The sequence below is a fragment of the Symphalangus syndactylus genome, chromosome 4 (genome assembly GCF_028878055.3).
Source record: "Symphalangus syndactylus isolate Jambi chromosome 4, NHGRI_mSymSyn1-v2.1_pri, whole genome shotgun sequence".
Taxonomy (NCBI): Eukaryota; Metazoa; Chordata; class Mammalia; order Primates; family Hylobatidae; genus Symphalangus; species Symphalangus syndactylus.
In genome coordinates this window covers 132,276,579-132,294,959 of record NC_072426.2, presented here as the reverse complement: position 1 = coordinate 132,294,959, position 18,381 = coordinate 132,276,579, and the positions used below count along the sequence as shown (strand labels likewise).

The 18,381-nt window shown below is 41.0% G+C and overlaps 2 protein-coding genes across 9 annotated transcripts in view; one reads left to right on the top strand and one right to left on the bottom strand.

Annotated features, from left to right (window-relative positions):
• The window catches only part of SPMIP2 (sperm microtubule inner protein 2), a 143,968-nt gene extending 135,931 nt beyond the window's left edge, over nucleotides 1-8,037 (top strand). The window contains exon 5 of one of the 2 annotated variants that reach the window (XM_055276288.2): nucleotides 7,454-8,037. In XM_055276288.2, the coding sequence (XP_055132263.1) occupies nucleotides 7,454-7,468 (15 nt within the window). In that variant the 3' untranslated portion in view covers nucleotides 7,469-8,037. The remainder of the gene's footprint in view (nucleotides 1-7,453) is intronic. The other variant, XM_055276287.2, reaches the window with a different exon arrangement.
• The window catches only part of FNIP2 (folliculin interacting protein 2), a 136,824-nt gene that overhangs the window by 4,727 nt on the left and 113,716 nt on the right, over nucleotides 1-18,381 (bottom strand). For 5 of the 7 annotated variants that reach the window (XM_055276280.2, XM_055276278.2, XM_055276276.2 and 2 more), the window contains 2 exons: nucleotides 9,531-9,731; nucleotides 5,284-5,399 (listed from right to left, as the gene is read on the bottom strand). In XM_055276280.2, the coding sequence (XP_055132255.1) occupies nucleotides 5,284-5,399; nucleotides 9,531-9,731 (317 nt within the window). Of the gene's footprint in view, nucleotides 1-5,283; nucleotides 5,400-9,530; nucleotides 9,732-11,000; nucleotides 11,365-18,381 lie in introns of those variants that run through there. The other 2 variants (XM_063638338.1, XM_063638337.1) reach the window with 2 other exon arrangements.

Below are 18,381 nucleotides of genomic sequence, written 5' to 3'. Positions count from 1 at the left end.
GAAGGAGGGTGGGGTGTTGCCTTACTCGGGAAGTGTAAGGGTTTGAGGAATTGTCTCCCCTACCCAAGGGAAGCCGTGAGGAATTCAGTATCTGCACTCCAGTCTGGATACTGCACTTTTCCCATGGTCTTCACAACCCACAGACCAGGAGATTCTCTTGGGTGTGTACACCACCAGGGCCCTGGGTTTCAAGCACAAAACTGGGCGGCCATTTGGGCAGACACTGAGCTAGCTGCAAGAGTTTTTTTTTCCATACCTCAGTGGCACCTGGAACACTAGTGAGACAGAACCGTTCACTCCCCTGGAAAGGGGGATGAAGCCAGGGAGCCGAGTGGTTTGGCTCAGTGGGTCCTATGCCCACCGAGCCCAGCAAGCTAAGATCCACTGGCTTGAAATTCTCACTGCCAGCACAGCAGTCTGAGGTCGACCTGGGACATTTGAGGTTGGGGGAAGGGCGTCCGCCATTGCTGAGGCTTGAGTAAGCGGTTTTACCCTCACAGTGTCAACAAAGCCGCCTGGAAGTTCAAACCGGGCGGAGCCCACTGCAGCTCTCAGCAAGGCCACTGGGGCCAGACTGCCTCTCTAGATTCCTCCTCTCTGGGCAGGGCATCTCTGAAAAAAAGGCAGCAGCCCCAGTTAGGGGATTATAGATAAAACCCCTATCTCTTTGGGACAGAGCACCTGGGGGAAGGGGCGGCTGTAGGCGCAGCTTCAGCGGACTTAAACATCCCTGCCTGATAACTCCGAAGACAGCAGCAGATACCCCACACAGCGTTTGAGCTCTGCTAAGGGTCAGACTGCCTCCTCAAGTGGGTCCCTGACCCCTGTGTATCCTGACTGGGAGACACCTCCCAGCAGGGGCTGACAGAACCTAATACAGGAGCGCTCTGGCTGGAATCTGGTGGGTGCCCCTCTGGGACGTAGCTTCCAGAGGAAGGAACAGGCAGCAAACTTTGCTGTTCTGCATCCTCCACTGGTGATACCCAGGCAAACAGGGTCTGTAGTGGACCTCCAACAAACCACAGCAGACCTGCAGCAGACAGGCCTGTTAGAAGGAAAACTAACAAACAGAAAACAGCCGCATCAACATCAACAAAAACGATGTCCACTCAGAGACCCCATCCGAAGGTCACCAACGTAAAAGACCAAAGGTAGATAAATCCATGAAGATGGGGAGAAACCTGTGCAAAAAGGCTGAAAATTCAAAAAACCAGAACGCCTCTCTCCTCCAAAGGATCACAACTCCTCACCAGCAAGGGAATAAAACGGATGGAGAATTGAGTTTGATGAATTGACAGAAGTAGGCTTCAGAAGGTGGGTAATAACAAACTCCTCTGAGCTAAAGAAGCATGTTCTAACCCAATGCAAGGAAGCTAAGAACCTTGAAAAAAGGTTAGGTGAATTGCTAACTAGAATAACTAGCTTAGAGAACAACATAAATGACCTGATGGAGCTGAAAAACACAGCACGAGAACTTCATGAAGCATACACAAGTATCAATAGCTGGATGCATCAAGCGGAAGAAAGGATATCAGAGATTGAAGATCAACTTAATGATATAAAGTGTGAAGACAAGATTACAGAAAAAATGAAAAGAAACGAACAAAGCCTCCAAGAAATATAAGACTATGTGAAAAGACCAAATCTACGTTTGATTGGTGTACCTGAAAGTGACAGGGAGAATGGAACCAAGCTGGAAAACACACTTCAGATTATTATCCAGGAGAACGTCCCCAACCTAGCAAGGCAGGCCAACATTCAAATTCAGGAAATACAGAGAACACCACAAAGATACTCCTTGAGAAGAGCAACCCCAAGACACATAATGGTCAGATTCACAGAGGTTGAAATGAAGGAAAAAATGTTAAAGGCAGCCAGAGACAGAGGTCAGGTTACCCACAAAGGGAGGCCCATCAGACTAACAGCAGATCTCTGCAGAAACCCTACAAGCCAGAAGAGAGTGGGAGCCAATATTCAACATTCTTAAAAGAATTTTCATGGCACACGCCTGTAATCCCAGCTACTCCGGACGCTGAGGCAGAGAATTGCTTAAACCTGGAGGGGCGGAGGTTGCAGTGAGCCGAGATCATGCCACTGCACTCCAGCCTGGGTGACAGAGCGAGACTCTGTCTCAAAATAAAAAAAAAAAAAAAGAATTTTCAACCCAGAATTTCATATCCAGTCAAACTAAGCTTCATAAGCAAAGGAGAAATAAAATCCTTTACAGACAAGCAAATGCTGAGAGATTCTGTCACCACCAGGCCTGCCTTACAAGAGCTCCTGAAGGAAGCACTAAACATGGAAAGGAACAACCAGTACCAGCCACTGCAAAAACATACCAAATTGTAAAGACCATCGACACTATGAAGAAACTGCATCAACTAATGGGCAAAAAAACCAACTAGCATCATAATGACAGGATCACGTTCACACATAACAATATTAACCTTAAATCAAATATGGGCTAAATGCTCCAATTAAAAGACACTGACTGGCAAATTGGATAAAGAGTCAAGACCCATCTTTGTGCTGTATTCAGGAAACCCATCTCACGTGCAAAGACACACATAGACTCAAAATAAAGAGATGGAGGAAGATCTACAAGCAAATGGAAAGCAAAAAAAAGTAGGGGTTGTAATCCTAGTCCTGATAAAACAGACTTTAAACCAACAAAGATCAAAGAGACAAAGAAGGGTATTACATAATGGTAAAGGGATCAATGCAACAAGAAGAGCTAACTATCCTAAATCTACATGCAACCAATACAGAAGCACCCAGATTCATAAAGCAAGTTCTTAAAGAGCTACAAAGAGACTTAGGCTCCCACACAATAATAATGGGAGACTTTAACACCCCACTGTCAATATTAGATCAACGAGACAGAAAATTAACAGGGTATTCAGGACTTGAACGCAAGCTGTGGACCAAGCAGACCTAATAGACATCTACAGAACACTCCACCCCAAATCAACAGAATATACATTCTTCTCAGCACCTCATCACACTTATTCTAAAATTGACCACAAAATTGGAAGTAAAACACTCCTCAGCAAATGCAAAATAATGGAAATCATAACAAACAGTCTCTCAGACCACAGTGCAATCAAATTAGAACTCAGGATTAAGAAACTCACTAAAAACCACACAACTATATGGAAGCTGAACAACCTGCTCCTGAATGACTACTGGGTAAATAACGAAATGAAGGCAGAAATAAAAGTTCTTTGAAACCAATGCGAACAATGACACAGCGTACCAGAATCTTTAGGACACATTTAAAGCAGTATTTAGAGGGAAATTTATAGCACTAAATGCCCACAAGAGAAAGCAGGAAAGATCTAAAATCGACACCCTAACATCACAATTAAAAGAACTAGAGAAGCAAGAGCAAACACATTCAACAGCTAGCAGAAGACAAGAAATAACTAAGATCAGAGCAGAGCTGAAGGAAATAGAGACACAAAAAACCCTTCAAGAAATCAATGAATCCAGGAGCTGGTTTTTTGAAAAGATCAACAAAATAGACCTCTAGCCAGGCTAATAAGGACAGAATATTCAAATAGATGCAACAAAAAATGATAAAGGGGAGATCACCACTGATCCCACAGAAATACAAACTACCATCAGAGAATACTATAAACACCTCTACGCAAATAAACTAGAAAATCTAGAAGAAATGGATAAATTCCTGGGCACCTACACCCTCCCAAGTCTAAACTAGGAAGAAGTCAAATCTCTGAATAGACTGATAACAAGTTCTGAAATTGAGGCAGTAATTAATAGCCTACCAACCAAAAAATGTCCAGGACCAGACGGATTCACAGCCAAATTCTACCAGAGGTACAAAGAGGAACTGGTACCATTCCTTCTGAAACTATTCCAAATAGAAAAAGAGGGACTCCTGCCTAACTCATTTTATGAGGCCAGCAACATCCTGATACCAAAACCTGGCAGAGACACAACAAAAAAAGAAAATTTCAGGCCAATATCCCTGATGAACATCAATGCCAAAATCCTCAATAAAATACTGGCAAACCGAATCCAGCAGCACATCAAAAAGCTTATCCACCACGATCCAATTGGCTCCATCCCTGGGATGTAAGGCTGGTTCAACATACAGATAGCATTAGGAGAAGTACCTAATGTAGATGACGGGTTGATGGGTGCAGCAAACCACCATGGCACGTGTATACCTATGTAACAAACCTGCACATTTTGCACATGTATCCCAGAACTTAAAGTATAATAACAGTAACACATTTTGCACATGTATCCCAGAACTTAAAAGTATAATAATAATAAAAAACTAATAAGGCAGGATTGAAGTATGGGGCTGGTAGAGAGATATAAACAAAAGCAAAAAAATGAACGACAAAGAGACATGTTGCAAGTTAACTGCAAAAGCAAACACCTCATAAGGGGGAAATACTTTGTAAATAAAGTATGTAAGAATAATCTATGACAGGAAATGCCAAGAGCCGAACAACACAGGCGTCACATTCTGGGTGTGAAAGATGAGAAATCTATGGAAAACACGAAGGCCCCAGTCTCTTAGGAGGCTTAGAGAATTTAAACGTCGACATTATAAACAATATTTTCTTCTCCCAAGTGAGGGGAATCATCATCATGGACAAGCGGGGGCAGTTCCCCAAATGTACAATGTCTTTTTGTTCTCTTTTGAAAAATCAAGCAGACAGTAAAACAAAAGTCAGAATTACTTCCCCTAGAGAAGTTATGGCAAACACCCTCTGGAGGATGATAGGCATTTTTAGTAACATACAAGTCTCCTCTTTGGTGGGCTTATAATAAAGGAAGGAAAGCACTGTCCCCCCAAGACACGCAGGCAGGCTCCTCAAGCCTAGAACGGCCTTTCCTGCCACCAGGTGGAATGTGCAGACCTGCTCCTCCTCCAGGAAGTGAAATGTAAACGCAAGCTGCTGCTGCGCGTCCCACAGCTTGTGACTTCGGCATCTTGTTCAGTTACTAGAAACGGGCAGTGTGGGATTAAATTTTCTTTTCAAGCAGAAGATAGTCCACGGAGAAGAGCAACAAAGCATGACCAGCCTAAAGTCCTGTGATTGATTGTAGGTGTGAAACCCAGTATCAGATAGTGGAACATGCTGTTCATTGGGGAGCTGCAGAGGCACGTATCTGATGGACTCCACATACTTTGATGGGTTACCAGGGCCTGAGGTTTAGTGTGGCACAGGCTAAACACGTCAGTGGGTACAATGCTAGGGATACCTATCAAAGGGAGAAGTGACGGCACTTCACAGAACTCACCCCAGTACGACACCTAATTCTTTCACATGGACTCGTGTGTGTCCCCGGAGATATTCAGATAGCATTTTACTTTTAAGGTACATCTCCTGTAGTCTATCTTCAAGATGCATGATGCACTGCAAAGCCAAGAACATTCACAATGAGGGCTAGAAGTCAAATCTCTGCCAATATTTTAAGAGTCAGAATTTTCTTAATTCATTTCTAACTACACAGCTTTAATCTCATCAGTTTCAAATACACTTAAAAAATCACAAGCCATCTCAAACCCTACCACTACCAGGTATAAGAATAGGTTCTTATAAAACAAAGTTTACTTTTGCTAACTATTAAGATTTACATATGTATTATTCTAGTCTTTTTAAACAGGCATTTTTTTCATAGTTGAAATCATTCCAAAAGTATGTTTCTTGCCTTTAAAAAACTTTATAATAATCCTTTCCCACATTAAGAACTCCTTGATATAATTTTTATAGCTAAACAATCTCGAGAATGTGAATTTACATGTAACCACATAGCAATTTGCATTTTTGTTATAAATAATTTAGTAAACAGTATGGTTTTTGTTTTTTCCCCCAATATCTCAGATTATTCTGGCCCAGTACATTTCCAGAGGAGACTGACCGGAACAGGTCATTTTAAACCTCCCCCACAACTTTTTTTTTTCTTTTGCTTTCAAGAATGTATTTTAACTAGGTCTTTAATAAAAATAAAGAAAAGGCAATTATTTTCAGGACATCTTTACCCTTGGAATTGTGTTCAGCTTCATTTTTTTAGAGAATAGCAACCATCTGTGTCTTTCACCAGAGGCAAATACTTTTGCATTTGGCAGGCAGAGCTACCCGAGCATCTTCAGTAAGACACCTGATGGCTTTGGCAAGGGTAATTCCATCATACATAATTTTCTTCTAGACCATTAGGCCTGTTATTTTCAAGGTAAAAAGATTAACAGATGCATTTGAAAATGTTGATCTTGACCATCTGGGCTGATCAGTGACATGGAAAAAATATCTATCAGAGATGCAATCTTTTCAGTTTTCCATTGGTTTAAAATCTTAAATACATTGTGTCAGGTGGATGAAACACAACTGCTAAGTGACTAAGAGTAATAAAGTAAGGATTTCACCAATTCTCATAGAAATGCTCTTCCAAGTAAACAAGGTGGTAAAAGGATCTTTATTAGCTTTCAGTTCCTTATGGAGTGATATAGAAAATTTTTAATAGGAGTCACAAAATATTAAAAATAATATTCATATTACACTGAACCCTTTCGGTTTGGAAAAAGTAATTACAGTGTTCACAACCTATATGAAAACTGTGTGATGCAGTGTGGAAATAAGAACTGTGGTCTATATGAAATATATACTAGATGTGAAATCAAAGCATTTAGACAACTTTTAGCCAGGCACAGTGGCTCACGCATGTAATCCCAGCACTTTGGGAGGCTGAGGTAGGAGGATCACTTGAGACCAGGAGTTCAAGACCAACCTAGGCAACATAGTGAGCCTCTGTCTCTACAAAAATTAAAAAATCACCTGGGCATAGTGGCACACTATAGTCCTAGCTGTAGTCCTAGCTACTCAGGAGGCTGAGGTGGGAGGATTGCTTGAGCCCAGGAGGTCAAGGCTGCAATGAGCCAAGATCATACTACTGCACTATAACCTGGGTGACAAAATGAAACTCTGTCTCAAAAAAAAAAAAAAAAAAAAAAAGAAAGAAAAGAAAGCATTTTTTAAAAGACTTGATTATTCAATTGAACCATGCTGGGGGCTTTTTTAACTCCTCTTTCTGGGATTTTATTCCTGAGATGGATTTCTCCAATTTTTAACTTCCAAAATTTCAAATAGCTACTTTCTCTTTTTGTATTGAAGGTTCTAAAAGCCATTTAATCACAGGTTTCATTCAAGTGATTTTTTTAAGGAGAATTTTAAACTGCAGATAAAATTTTCTTTGATCTTGGTTTTGTCAGATTAAATAAGTCATTCACACTAGTAAGTGTTTGAACATACTTCTGTCCAAAGGAAGTAAAAAGAATTAACTATAACAATTTATTGCTTTGATAACCAAGATATCAACTATGACAAGACCTATGTATTATAGAATGAAATATAAAAGTTTGGCAAATACTTATGAAGTAAACTATGAAGTCTAATATACATTCCTTCTCTTACAGAAAAGGAAACATTAGCCTCTAAATCAGCATAACTCAACCTGCTTTTAGAAGGAGAAACTGCCTACTACTGTAGAACGAAAAATAAGATCATAATAATCCATAAGTGCTTCTCATATTGCCCCAGGACAGATGTCTTGCAAGAGTACGCTTCAGCTTAAAGCCCAAATAAAGAGTTTGGAAAAAAGGTGTTGTCAGTCTTTGCAACCATTAATATTGTTTCATGAAACTAATTGTTATTGACTATCATACTAATAGTAGCTGTTTACTGAGTGCTTATAACATCTAACACTATTCCAAGTGCTTTACATTCATTCTCTAATATAATTTCATAACCATAGGAGATAGGTTCTATTATTTCCCCAGCTTTGCAGATAAGGAAATTAAAGCTTTGAAAGATTACATGGTTAGGAAGTAGCAGAACTTGGATTTGACCCCGGGTTATGGGACTCTAAAGCTAACATATATGGCTTTTAAAGTATTTTATAATATTGGCATGGTGCTTTAGCAGTAAAAAGCAGTTATATCCCTAATTTTCAGAAGAGCCTCACAGCACCCTTGTTGAACAGGTACTATCTTCCTTTTACAAATAAGAAAGCTGAGGTTCGGAGAGACTCGAGATTATCCATTGTTACACAACTAACCAACGGCAAAGCCTAGACCATAACCCAGCTATGCTCAGTGGTCTTCCTGCCTTACCACACTGTCACGACTTTGATAACAACCAGACAGTATTTCAGAGCACCTTCTTCAAAGTCATAAAAGTCTTGACTCTTTTTGAGGAATAGGTACAAGTATAGATTTGGTCATAAAAACCCAGGACAATGACCATTACATTAGCAATTAGCATAGGTAATTAATATTAAAAAACTTCCTGCTTTGTTGGGTAAACAGGTTTGCATCATTTTTGGAGGCCAGGAGGCAGATAACAGATGTTTTGGTTTGGGGCTGTGCTGCAGAGAACAGCGCTGTGCAGACAGGAGGGAACAGCAGAGAAAGCAGACTCTTTCCTCACACACCTGTCTCTGAGGTCAGCCCATCCAAGCTCTACCCAGCTATATGCCATATGCCCTTAAGCTTCTCTCTCTCTCTAAGTGTTCATCATCACTGGAAAAGCTTTTCTTCTTTTGAAACCTTTCCCACTCCCTCTCTAAGTGTATTTTCTCTTTCTTTCAATTTCTCTGCACATACGCAGATACTGAGAAGATTTTGCTGTGCATGTTAATTCCAGTGGCTGGGGGGAGCTACTGATACTTTTCTAAGAGTGTATAGGCTCTGTCTGTTGTTTGTATTTAAAGTATAGTTATGGAAGTGATTTTAAAATCCCATTTGGAAAGAAGCGGATTCTTGAGCCCAGGAACTCAAGACCAGACTGAGCAACATGGCAAAACATGGTGAAACTCATCTCTACAAAAAATACAAAAATTAGCTGGCATGGTGGCACATGCCTCTAGTCCCAACTACTCAGGAGGCTGAAGTGGGAGGATCACTTGAGCACGGGAGGCGGAGGTTGCAGTGAGCAGAGATCACGCCACTGCACTACTCATTCCAGAGTGAGACACTGTCCAAAAAAAAAAAAAAAAAAGCAACAATTGATATAATCTTACATGTGTATAGTACTTCAAAGCTGGAAATGTCGGCAATGTTTACACAAATGATATTCTATTTTATCCTTAAGACCTTTGTGAAAATGTTTGCTTAATAAAAGGAACTACAATCCCTTCAGAAACTGGCCTACTTATTATAATATCAATCTAATAAAAGGAGAACTCATGAGTTCTCCAGTGGATGATTTACAGTTTCCTTTTATGCTTGATCTCTCCACCCATTCCTTATTTACTGCACCATATACCTCGTTCCAAAAAATTCCAGTGCCGCTCCTCATTATTTGTTTCATGGAAGAGCTATTGTTACTGAAATCTATCCTGTTGCAGGTTTTATGTTGCATGTTCTAGTTTTAGTTATGCTAATCTCCAATTATATTAAAACAGTATTTTTGAATTTGTGATTTTATAATCAAAATGTCATTAAAAGCATTTTAAAAGTAGACTTCTTTGGTGATATAAGAACCAGTACTTACAAAATCAGCAGGGAGGTGAAGCTTGTAGAGCTGTAAAATGGACTGAAGCAAACTGGACACCTGACTAGAGACCAGGACATCCTGGCCTAGTTTCATGTTGTCCGTCACTTTCCTCTGACTTGTAGCTACCTGCACACTCCATTTATCTGTGTCTGCGATAATACAGACAGCTTCAGCTATTGGCTCATCCAGGACTGGATGCTGAAAGAGAAACACAAAGGGATGGGTTTATTTATCCAGGTGAGTCCAAAAGGTCAAAGTTTCACTACTGATAAATACATTTAAATGTAAAATTCTTGACAGCCAGGCAGTTATGGATAGAGCAGATTTAACAACTGGTAAATTATGCCATAGGGTAAATAGGGTAAACATTGAAGCAGTCACAAGGACTTTTTTAAAAACCTAATTTCTCAAAACAAATCAAAGTGTAACTGCTGGGGAGGGATGGGTGGGGGAGGGGGAGGCTAGAGAGAGCCAGAGACAGACAGACCTGCCTCAAAGCCAATGCACATATGCACATTTTTCTAACCCTCATTTACCAAGGAAAATTAGTACTGGCTGCTTCCGTCCTTACTCCCTTCTACTATCCTGGGGTGACTGCTTGATTCTTTTGGCTGCTTAAATAACTTCCTCCAATAAATCCATCCGAATTTGCCTTTGAAGAATGGTCTTTCTTAGACAAGGCCTGGTGAGACTGCAATCGGGTCCATCCTTCCTCTATCAAGGTGTGTTCGTATGGCCCAAGCTATGCCAGCTGGATGCTCCTTCCCTGGGAATTCCTTGTAAGTACCGGCACAGAAGACCAAAAACGGTTGGCACTATCATATTCCTGCCCAGACAGCAATTAGTACAAAGCCTGGTGGGACTTAGTACAAACACCTTCAAGTAGTCCATGGTTCCTGGAACTCCAGAATTGCCTTGTTGCCTATCTGAACCCTAATTCTTCTGTCTTCTCATCAATTCTATACATTCCTAATATTCCTCCACTAAAGTCCCTCCTGTTTAAGTTAACAAGAGTTGCTAATTGCAACAAAGAACCCAAAGAGAGATACAGCTTTGCCACTGGACCATGGTTACCTGTGATTTTTACGACTTAATCCAAGTAGTGGGAAGGCTGCAAATACAAATCAAAGATGCATGATGCAATACTGTAATTTTAACAGGTGATCTGACTCCCTAGTCTTGGATTCTGTTACTAAAAGGGGAGCCTGTGCAGCTTTGTATTCCTTCTCACAAATGGGAAAGAGAGTGGTGAGATGAATGAAAACTTCGTGCGGACCAACATTTTTTCCTACTATTATCCAAGGGGGAATAGTAGGAAAAATAGTAGGAAAAACCCTGGTAATAGGGTTTATATTTTTCCCTATTATCAGGGTTTATAAAAATATAAGGGTTTAAAAAGATATAAACTTTATTATCAGGATTTATATTTTTCCCATTGAAAGGAACAGCAATCAGGCAAAGTCTGATGTTCAACATTTATTTGTCTGTTCAAATAATTTTAAACATGAGAGATACAGAATTTCATAAAGTATACTTTTGAATTCATAAAGCCCAGTTTCCCAAGATAGTTCTCATTTTGTAGAATTGTTAATTGAAAAGTACAAAGATTTTCTTACACACATAATGACCCCATCACCATTTTCAACCAAAGGTTTTCATGACCCTTTCACCCCTATGCTTCTTACACATGCATATATACACTCTCCAAAATGGACACCTAAAGATACAAGGCTTCAGTGACTTCTCTTTACAAGTTCCTCCAAGGTCTTGTTCATCATGTGTTATAAATTTACAGCAAGATGATGACGACTTGCCATCAATGAGTCTGGTCCTTATGGAAAAAAAAAAAAAAAGGAAATTTGAACACTTAAAATATTTGTATTTTGAGCTCAAACTCCTTCACTGCTTTGCATTTGTCAGAAATCCACAACATGCTGGTCATGCCACGGGACAGATCTATATTAGGGACCTTTCCCTCATACTGACCATATGTCAACATAGAGACAATGTCACCTTTCACAGTGAATTCTAGCTTTTGCGAGGCGCAAGGGGAGGAGGAGGATTGATTTGCAGTAGGTAATTTGGGCCCTAGGTTCAAATCGAACTTAGTCTTCTAAATGACCTTCCCACTGCAGTGGTAGGGAAAGGAAGAGTGTGTCAATCCCCTTGTCCAACAGTGCATAGACTGTAAGTTATATAGTACCACTACCAACACAAAGGGCTTTGTTTTAAGCAACTAATTGCTGGAATAAGGGCCAAGAGGCGTACTAGGAAGGTGATGGATGGAAGATTCTGCAAGCCTAGGTTACATCAGAAGGCTGTAGATTTACATGCAATAACAAAAAGGGACAGAGAGGTTGGCTCAATTATTTTAAAAGTAAGCATGCAAGAGAAATGTAAAACTAAAAAATACTAACATGAAAAATCAGCACAAGTCTTTTTATTTATTTATTTTTTAGAGACAGGGTCTTGCTTTTGCCGAGGCTGGAGTGCAGAAGTCTGATCACAGTTCACAGTAACCTCAAGTTCCTGAGCTCAAGTGATCCTCCTGCCTCGGCCTCCCAAGTAGCTGGACTACAGACGTGTGCCACCACACCTGGCTAATTTAAAAAAATGTTTTTGTAGAGATGGGGTCTTGCTATGTTGCCCAAGCTGGTCTCAAACTCCTGGCCTCAAGTGCTGCTCCCACCTCTGCCTCCCAAGGAACTGGGATTATAGGTGTGAGCCATTACATTTGGCTTCTAAAGTTTCTTACTTTTTTTTTTTTTTTTTTGAGACAGTCTTGTTCTGTTGCCCAGGAGTGAAGTGGTGCAATCTCAGCTCACTGCAACACCTGGCTCCTGCATTCAAGCGATTCTCATGTCTCCTGGGTAGCTGGAATACAGGTGTGCACCACCACACCCAGCTAATTTTTGTACTTTTAGTAGAGACAGGGTTTTGCTGTGTTGGCCAGGCTGGTCTCTAACTCCTGGCCTCAAGTGATCTGCCTGCCTTGACCTCTGAAAATGCTGGGATTATAGGCTCACAATTCATTTTTAAATCACTGGAGCAAAGAGGCAGAATCTGAGGTAGATACCTGAGTAAAGACGAAAGAACAGAGTCTAAAGATTGAGACAAACTGACAGGAATTTGCAAGAGTCCATTCCTTGAAGGTGGGGCTGAATCTTTTCTCTGCATCCTTAGCCTCTAGCACAGGAGCTGGCATTTGAAAAATGTTACTTGCTGAATGAAAACGAGACAGATTAAGCACAAGCAAATGACAAGAGTCAATGAGCATCTCGTGTTCCTTACAGCATGGATCGCTGACTTTTATGCATGCAGGCCCCAGGAACAGAAAAGAACCAGCATAACCTTTTCAAAAGAGTATCTTAAAAAAAAAAAAACAACTCCAAGAATTACACATTCTCAGGCTACTAAATACATAAGACACAATTCCCTGAATCCATCCAATTGCCTCCATCTAACTATATCACTTAGTAGCTACTTACTTATTTACTAAAGAATAAACACCTTTTAAAGGAAGAACAAACTAGAGGGAAGTCTAAATATTCAAGAAAAAGAAATGAATGCTAGAAAGAGATGAAAATATCATCAACTACTCTTAGTTACAATTCAAGGGCCACTGGGGCCACTGCAGTCATCCCTGATCAGGCCTGAACTTGCACAGGGTCAGAGAGTTGAAGCTGAAGTTCTGGTGACTGGAGATTTCTGATCATCTTTCCAAAGGAAACTCAACCCCATCAGAGAGTGGGCAGTGTAAACATATTATGAGCTGGCTTATCAGTCAATCTCTAAGTTTTCAGAATTTAAAGAACTCTAAGATCTAGAAAACTATGTTTGGATTTGTCACAGAAATACATACCTGCACACACCTTATGCCCTGGAATTCAATTTAACATTCCTCTTGGGCTTTTTTTTTTTTTTTTGAGACAGAGTCTCGCTTTGTCGCCCAGGCTGGAGTGCAGTAGTGCATTCTCAGCTCACTGCAACCTCTGCCTCCCAAGCTCAAGCAATTCTTCTGCCTCATCCTCCCAGGTAGCTGGGATTACAGGCGCCCACCACTACACCCAGCTAATTTTTTGTATTTTTAGTAGAGACGGGGTTTCACCATGTTGGCCAGGCTGGTCTCGAACTCTTGACCTCAAGTGATCCACCCACTTCGGCCTCCCAAAGTGCTGGGATTACAGGCGTGAGCCACCATGCGTGGCTGGGAAGACTATTTTTTTGGCATCTATAGAACCACAATAAACAAACACTGAATTATATGTATGCTTCTTTATAATACTATTTCTTACTAGCCATACCTTAATAGTAGAAGTTAGTAAATAGTGAAATCTGTCAAGTAAGTTTCTTAAGTTCACAATTTTATCGAGTTCACATGCATAGCAGGTTTCATACATACACTTATTTGCAGTAACATATATGTAGCAATACTTTTAAGAAATTAAGTACTCTAAAAAATACGAACCTAAGATTGACTGATTTAAGCACCTATGAAAAGCCTAATCCACTATCTGCTCTTCTTAGGACCTGGAGTTTGGGCATGGGAACTAAAGAAAAGGAATAGGAAGGTGGGGCGTGCCTGTACCCCAAAGCTGACAACTGAACCATGGTGAGTCTCACTTTGGCCTCCCATACACCTTAAGGAAAAGGGAGATACGATATGGATACCTGTCAGTTTAGTAAGATCACTTGGCAAAATTTCTCTTCTTAATGCTAAAATCGTTTTTCCCAAAGGGTTTTGTTACCTTGACTAAATATCTCTAGAAAAACAAACCAAAAAGCCCACATTGTATAGTTACCTTTTTTAAAAGCTCTCCTGCAAACCGTTATTGTCTCAGATTAATCAGGTCCTCATTTCAGAGTTCCAAATGAAAATCTGAGAGGAATATTAATATTAAATATAGTCATTCCACTTAAAATGCCTGTTTGAGAAACTTTACAAACCTTATGGATGCTGACATACATCAGTTACCCTCTTCTCTCTCAAGCTAAGGAGAATCAATTTTGAAATAAGTTTCCTGTCCAAAGAATTTATCAAATTCTCCTATCAGAATGGATCTGCGATATGTTTGTACTTCCTCCATCAGCTGAGAAAAGCACTGCCCTATCGCCGCCCTCCTGAGTGCCCACACCACACTGAGTGTCCAACAGCAGCCAGGGTATCAATGCAGAGCTGCCAGCCCGGCACCTTCCTGCCACCCACACCAGACCACTGCCAGCAGGTTACCTGCCTCCCACAGAAACTTAATTGGGTAACTCAGAAACTTCTGACAGGGACTTGCGGATAGAAGAACACGGGAGGTGAGTAAGGAGCTGCAGACGATTGTTAGGGTGGACGGCCAGTCTCCAGAGAGAAAGGAGGTAGAGGCCATATGCCATTATCATTTTCCCCTTGCTGCACTCATATGAGAAGTTAGAAACAATCATTTATTCATTTCTACCTTGTCAATATCTTGTTTACCCAAACTACTTTCCTGTGAAGATTTTTCAAGATAGATTAACAAATGAAATGCCTTGTTTTATAAATCTTCAGAAGATTATTGAGTTTTCTTTGCTATTACAGCTTGTTGAATCAACAAGATAAGCCTGGTTAATTTGTAGCCTCTAAGGATGGGTCCGTTTCCTGGGAGTGTTAAATGCCTAGGACATTCCAGTTTCAAGGTTTTAGGTCAGATTGCTGCACACACAAAATATGCTGCCTTGATTCATATACATATGACTTCTGCTTAACTTAAACTTCCACGAACAAGAAATTGTCTACAAGGTTTAGAGAATCGCAAGAGCTGTGGTTCTGATAATTCAACAAAGGGCAACAATAAGATGACAGCAAGGGCTCTGAAGTCAGATTGGGCTTGAATACAACCACCGTCACTTACCAGCTGTGGAACCTCAGCAACTCAATCTGGGCCTCGGTTGCTATGTCTGTAAAATGGGATAGTACTTAGTTCAGAGCTTCTGTGAGGCTTAAATGCCATATAAAGCACAAGTTTTCTGTGAGAAAAATGTGTTGAAACATGTAGCATAGAACCCAACACATTAGGTGCTCAAATGTTCGTCCTGCTCTTCTGAACCACTCTCTCTCTGTATTGACCATGTCCCCTGAAACCTCAGACTCAAGAGCTCACAAATAGTCCAACTGTGGACAACACTGCCCTAGTTTATGCACTTTACCTAAAACCTCAAACTTCTTAAAATACCACATGATCATTTCCCTCACCAACTCTAAAATCTATGCTAGCACACATCACCCAAACCGTTAAGTTAAAACTGTTCTTCCACACTTACAGCTCTTCACAGCCTGGGCCCACCCAACCTGTACATATTCAGTTCCCAGTAAGACCCCTGATATGGTTTGGCTCTGTGTCCCCACCCAAATCTCATCTCCAATTATAAACCCCACATGTCGAGGAAGCGGACAGGTAGGAGGAGATTGGATCATAGGGGCGATTTCCCCCATGTTATTCTCGTGATAGTGAGTTCTCATGAGAGCTGATTTTTTTATTTTTTTTTTGAGACAGAGTCTCACTCTGTTGCTCAGGCTGGAGTGCAGTGGCACAATCTTGGCTCACTGCAACCTCTGCTTCCCAGGCTCAAGTGATTCTTGTGCCTCAGCCTCCCGAGTAGCTGGGACTACAGGCACACACCACCATGCCCAGCTAATTTTTGTATTTTTTTTTTTTTTTAAGCAGAGGTGGGGTTTTGCCATGTTGGCCAGGCTGGTCGCAAACTCCTGGCCTCAAGTGATCTGCCTGCCTTGGCCTCCCAAAGTGCTGGGATTACAGACATGAGCCTCTGCGGCTGGCTGAGAGCCGATGGTTTTGAAGTGTGGTACTTCCTCACAGAGACTTGCTCTCTCTCCTGTCGCCTTGTGAAGAAGGTACTTGCTTCTCCTTCACCTTCTGCCATGATCGTAAGTTTCCTGAGGCCTCCCCAGCCCTGCAGAACTGTGAGTCAATTAAACCTCTTTCCTTTATAAATTACCCAGTCTTGGGCAGTACTTTATAGTTGTGTGAAAATGGGACTAATACAGTCTCCTTCTCCAGGCCAAAAAGATTCCTGCTCTTACCTCAGGTTGTGCCCAGAATGCCTTCCCTGCCACCCCGTCTCAAGTCCACAATCCCTCAAGGACCTGGCGTGGGTCCATCCCTTGCCCTGGAAACCTTCCCACATGCACTGCACTGCTCTTCCTTTGACCTCTGAGAACACTTGCTGTCCACACCATTCATTTTGGCACTTCATCACACACTGTCTTAACTTGTTCTTGATTTCACATGTTTGTCTACTCAGTGATTTTATAAGTAACTCAAGGAGATAAATCACATTTATTTTTCTTCTGTAGCCTTTGAAAGGAACATAACACAGTGCTGGGCATGTGCAAAATATCTAATACATTCTAGCTGTGGTGAACAGTTTATTTTTGGATGCAAACCAGTTCCTATTAAGTCATCTGTGCATTTCTTTTTTTTTCTGGCATATTATACCTCCAATGCACAATAATTAATATATTTATTTTCTATGTACCACATTTAAATGACTAGTATTTCACGCAATTATCTATTTTTAACCCAATGAAGAGTGAGGAAATGTCGTTCTTGCATATATGCTTCCCATAACTACTTATTAATTCATCATGACATTTCTCCTGAAGGGGGGCAGGAACACAGTACTGCTCTACAGATAGGAACACTCAGGACAAAAAAAAAAAAAAAGAGCTTATTAAGTATCTTGGCATGTAAGAAATAAAGTCTAGGAACTCACAAGTGTTTCCAACTTTTAGCCCAATGAGTCTGCCAAGCCCTCTGCTATAAAATCCAAGGACCACATCAGGGTGGAAATCCCTTAGAAGACAAGAGTGCAAGAAGTGTGAATGATGGTCTGAATTTATTGTCATGAGGAGAAAACACAGCCACTTCTATCATGCATGTTGCTGCAAGTTCCCCATCTTTATGCTGCTTGACACTGACCCTTTATCAATCTTCAGAGATGTCTCAGCCCACATGTGTATTACAGACAGCAGGAGTGTGAAGACTTCTGTATTCAAAACCAGCTCTAAAATCTGCATATTAGTAACAGTGTGGGTTTAACTATCAGGGATAAGCCACCGGGCAGCCTCTTTAAAACACAAAGGGAGGCTGGGCATGGTGGCTCACGCCTGTAATCCCAGCCCTTTGGGAGGCCGAGGCGGACGGATCACAAGGTCAGGAGATCGAGACCATCTTGGCTAACACAGTGAAACCCGTCTCTAATAAAAATACAAAAAATTAGCCAGGCATAGTGGCGGGTAGTCCCAGCTACTCGGGAGGCTGAGGCAGGAGAATGGCGTGAACCCAGGAGGCGGAGCTTGCAGTGAGCTGAGACTGCGCCACTGCACTCCAGCCTGGGCGACGGAGCCAGACTCCGTCTCAAAAAAAAAAAAAAAAAAAAAAAAACACAAAGGGAACAGGCAACTTATGATTCAGGTAATTGGAAGCACTTCTCTCTATGTTTTTCTCTGAGATATTCTGGATAATAAAACACATGATTCTTTGGCTTCATTTGAACTCCCATTTGTTATTCATTTTATATAATTCTGGTAAGTTTTATACATTTATTAAACTGTACTTAAATAAGAGGATGCTACATGACAAAATACCTTTCCACAATAGTTCTCTTTATGTTACCGCACCATGACTTAATATTAGCTTTTATGTAGCTTTAACAAAGCCCTTTAGTCAGTCATGCAAAGAGCCCAATATGATGAATGTGATGACAGTCGCCTTCTCAGCATTACTCTTAAAGGTCCTCAGATCCCCTTTGGTATTCCTCTGCCTCCTCAGAGGAGAAGACCCACCTATATAACTGCATC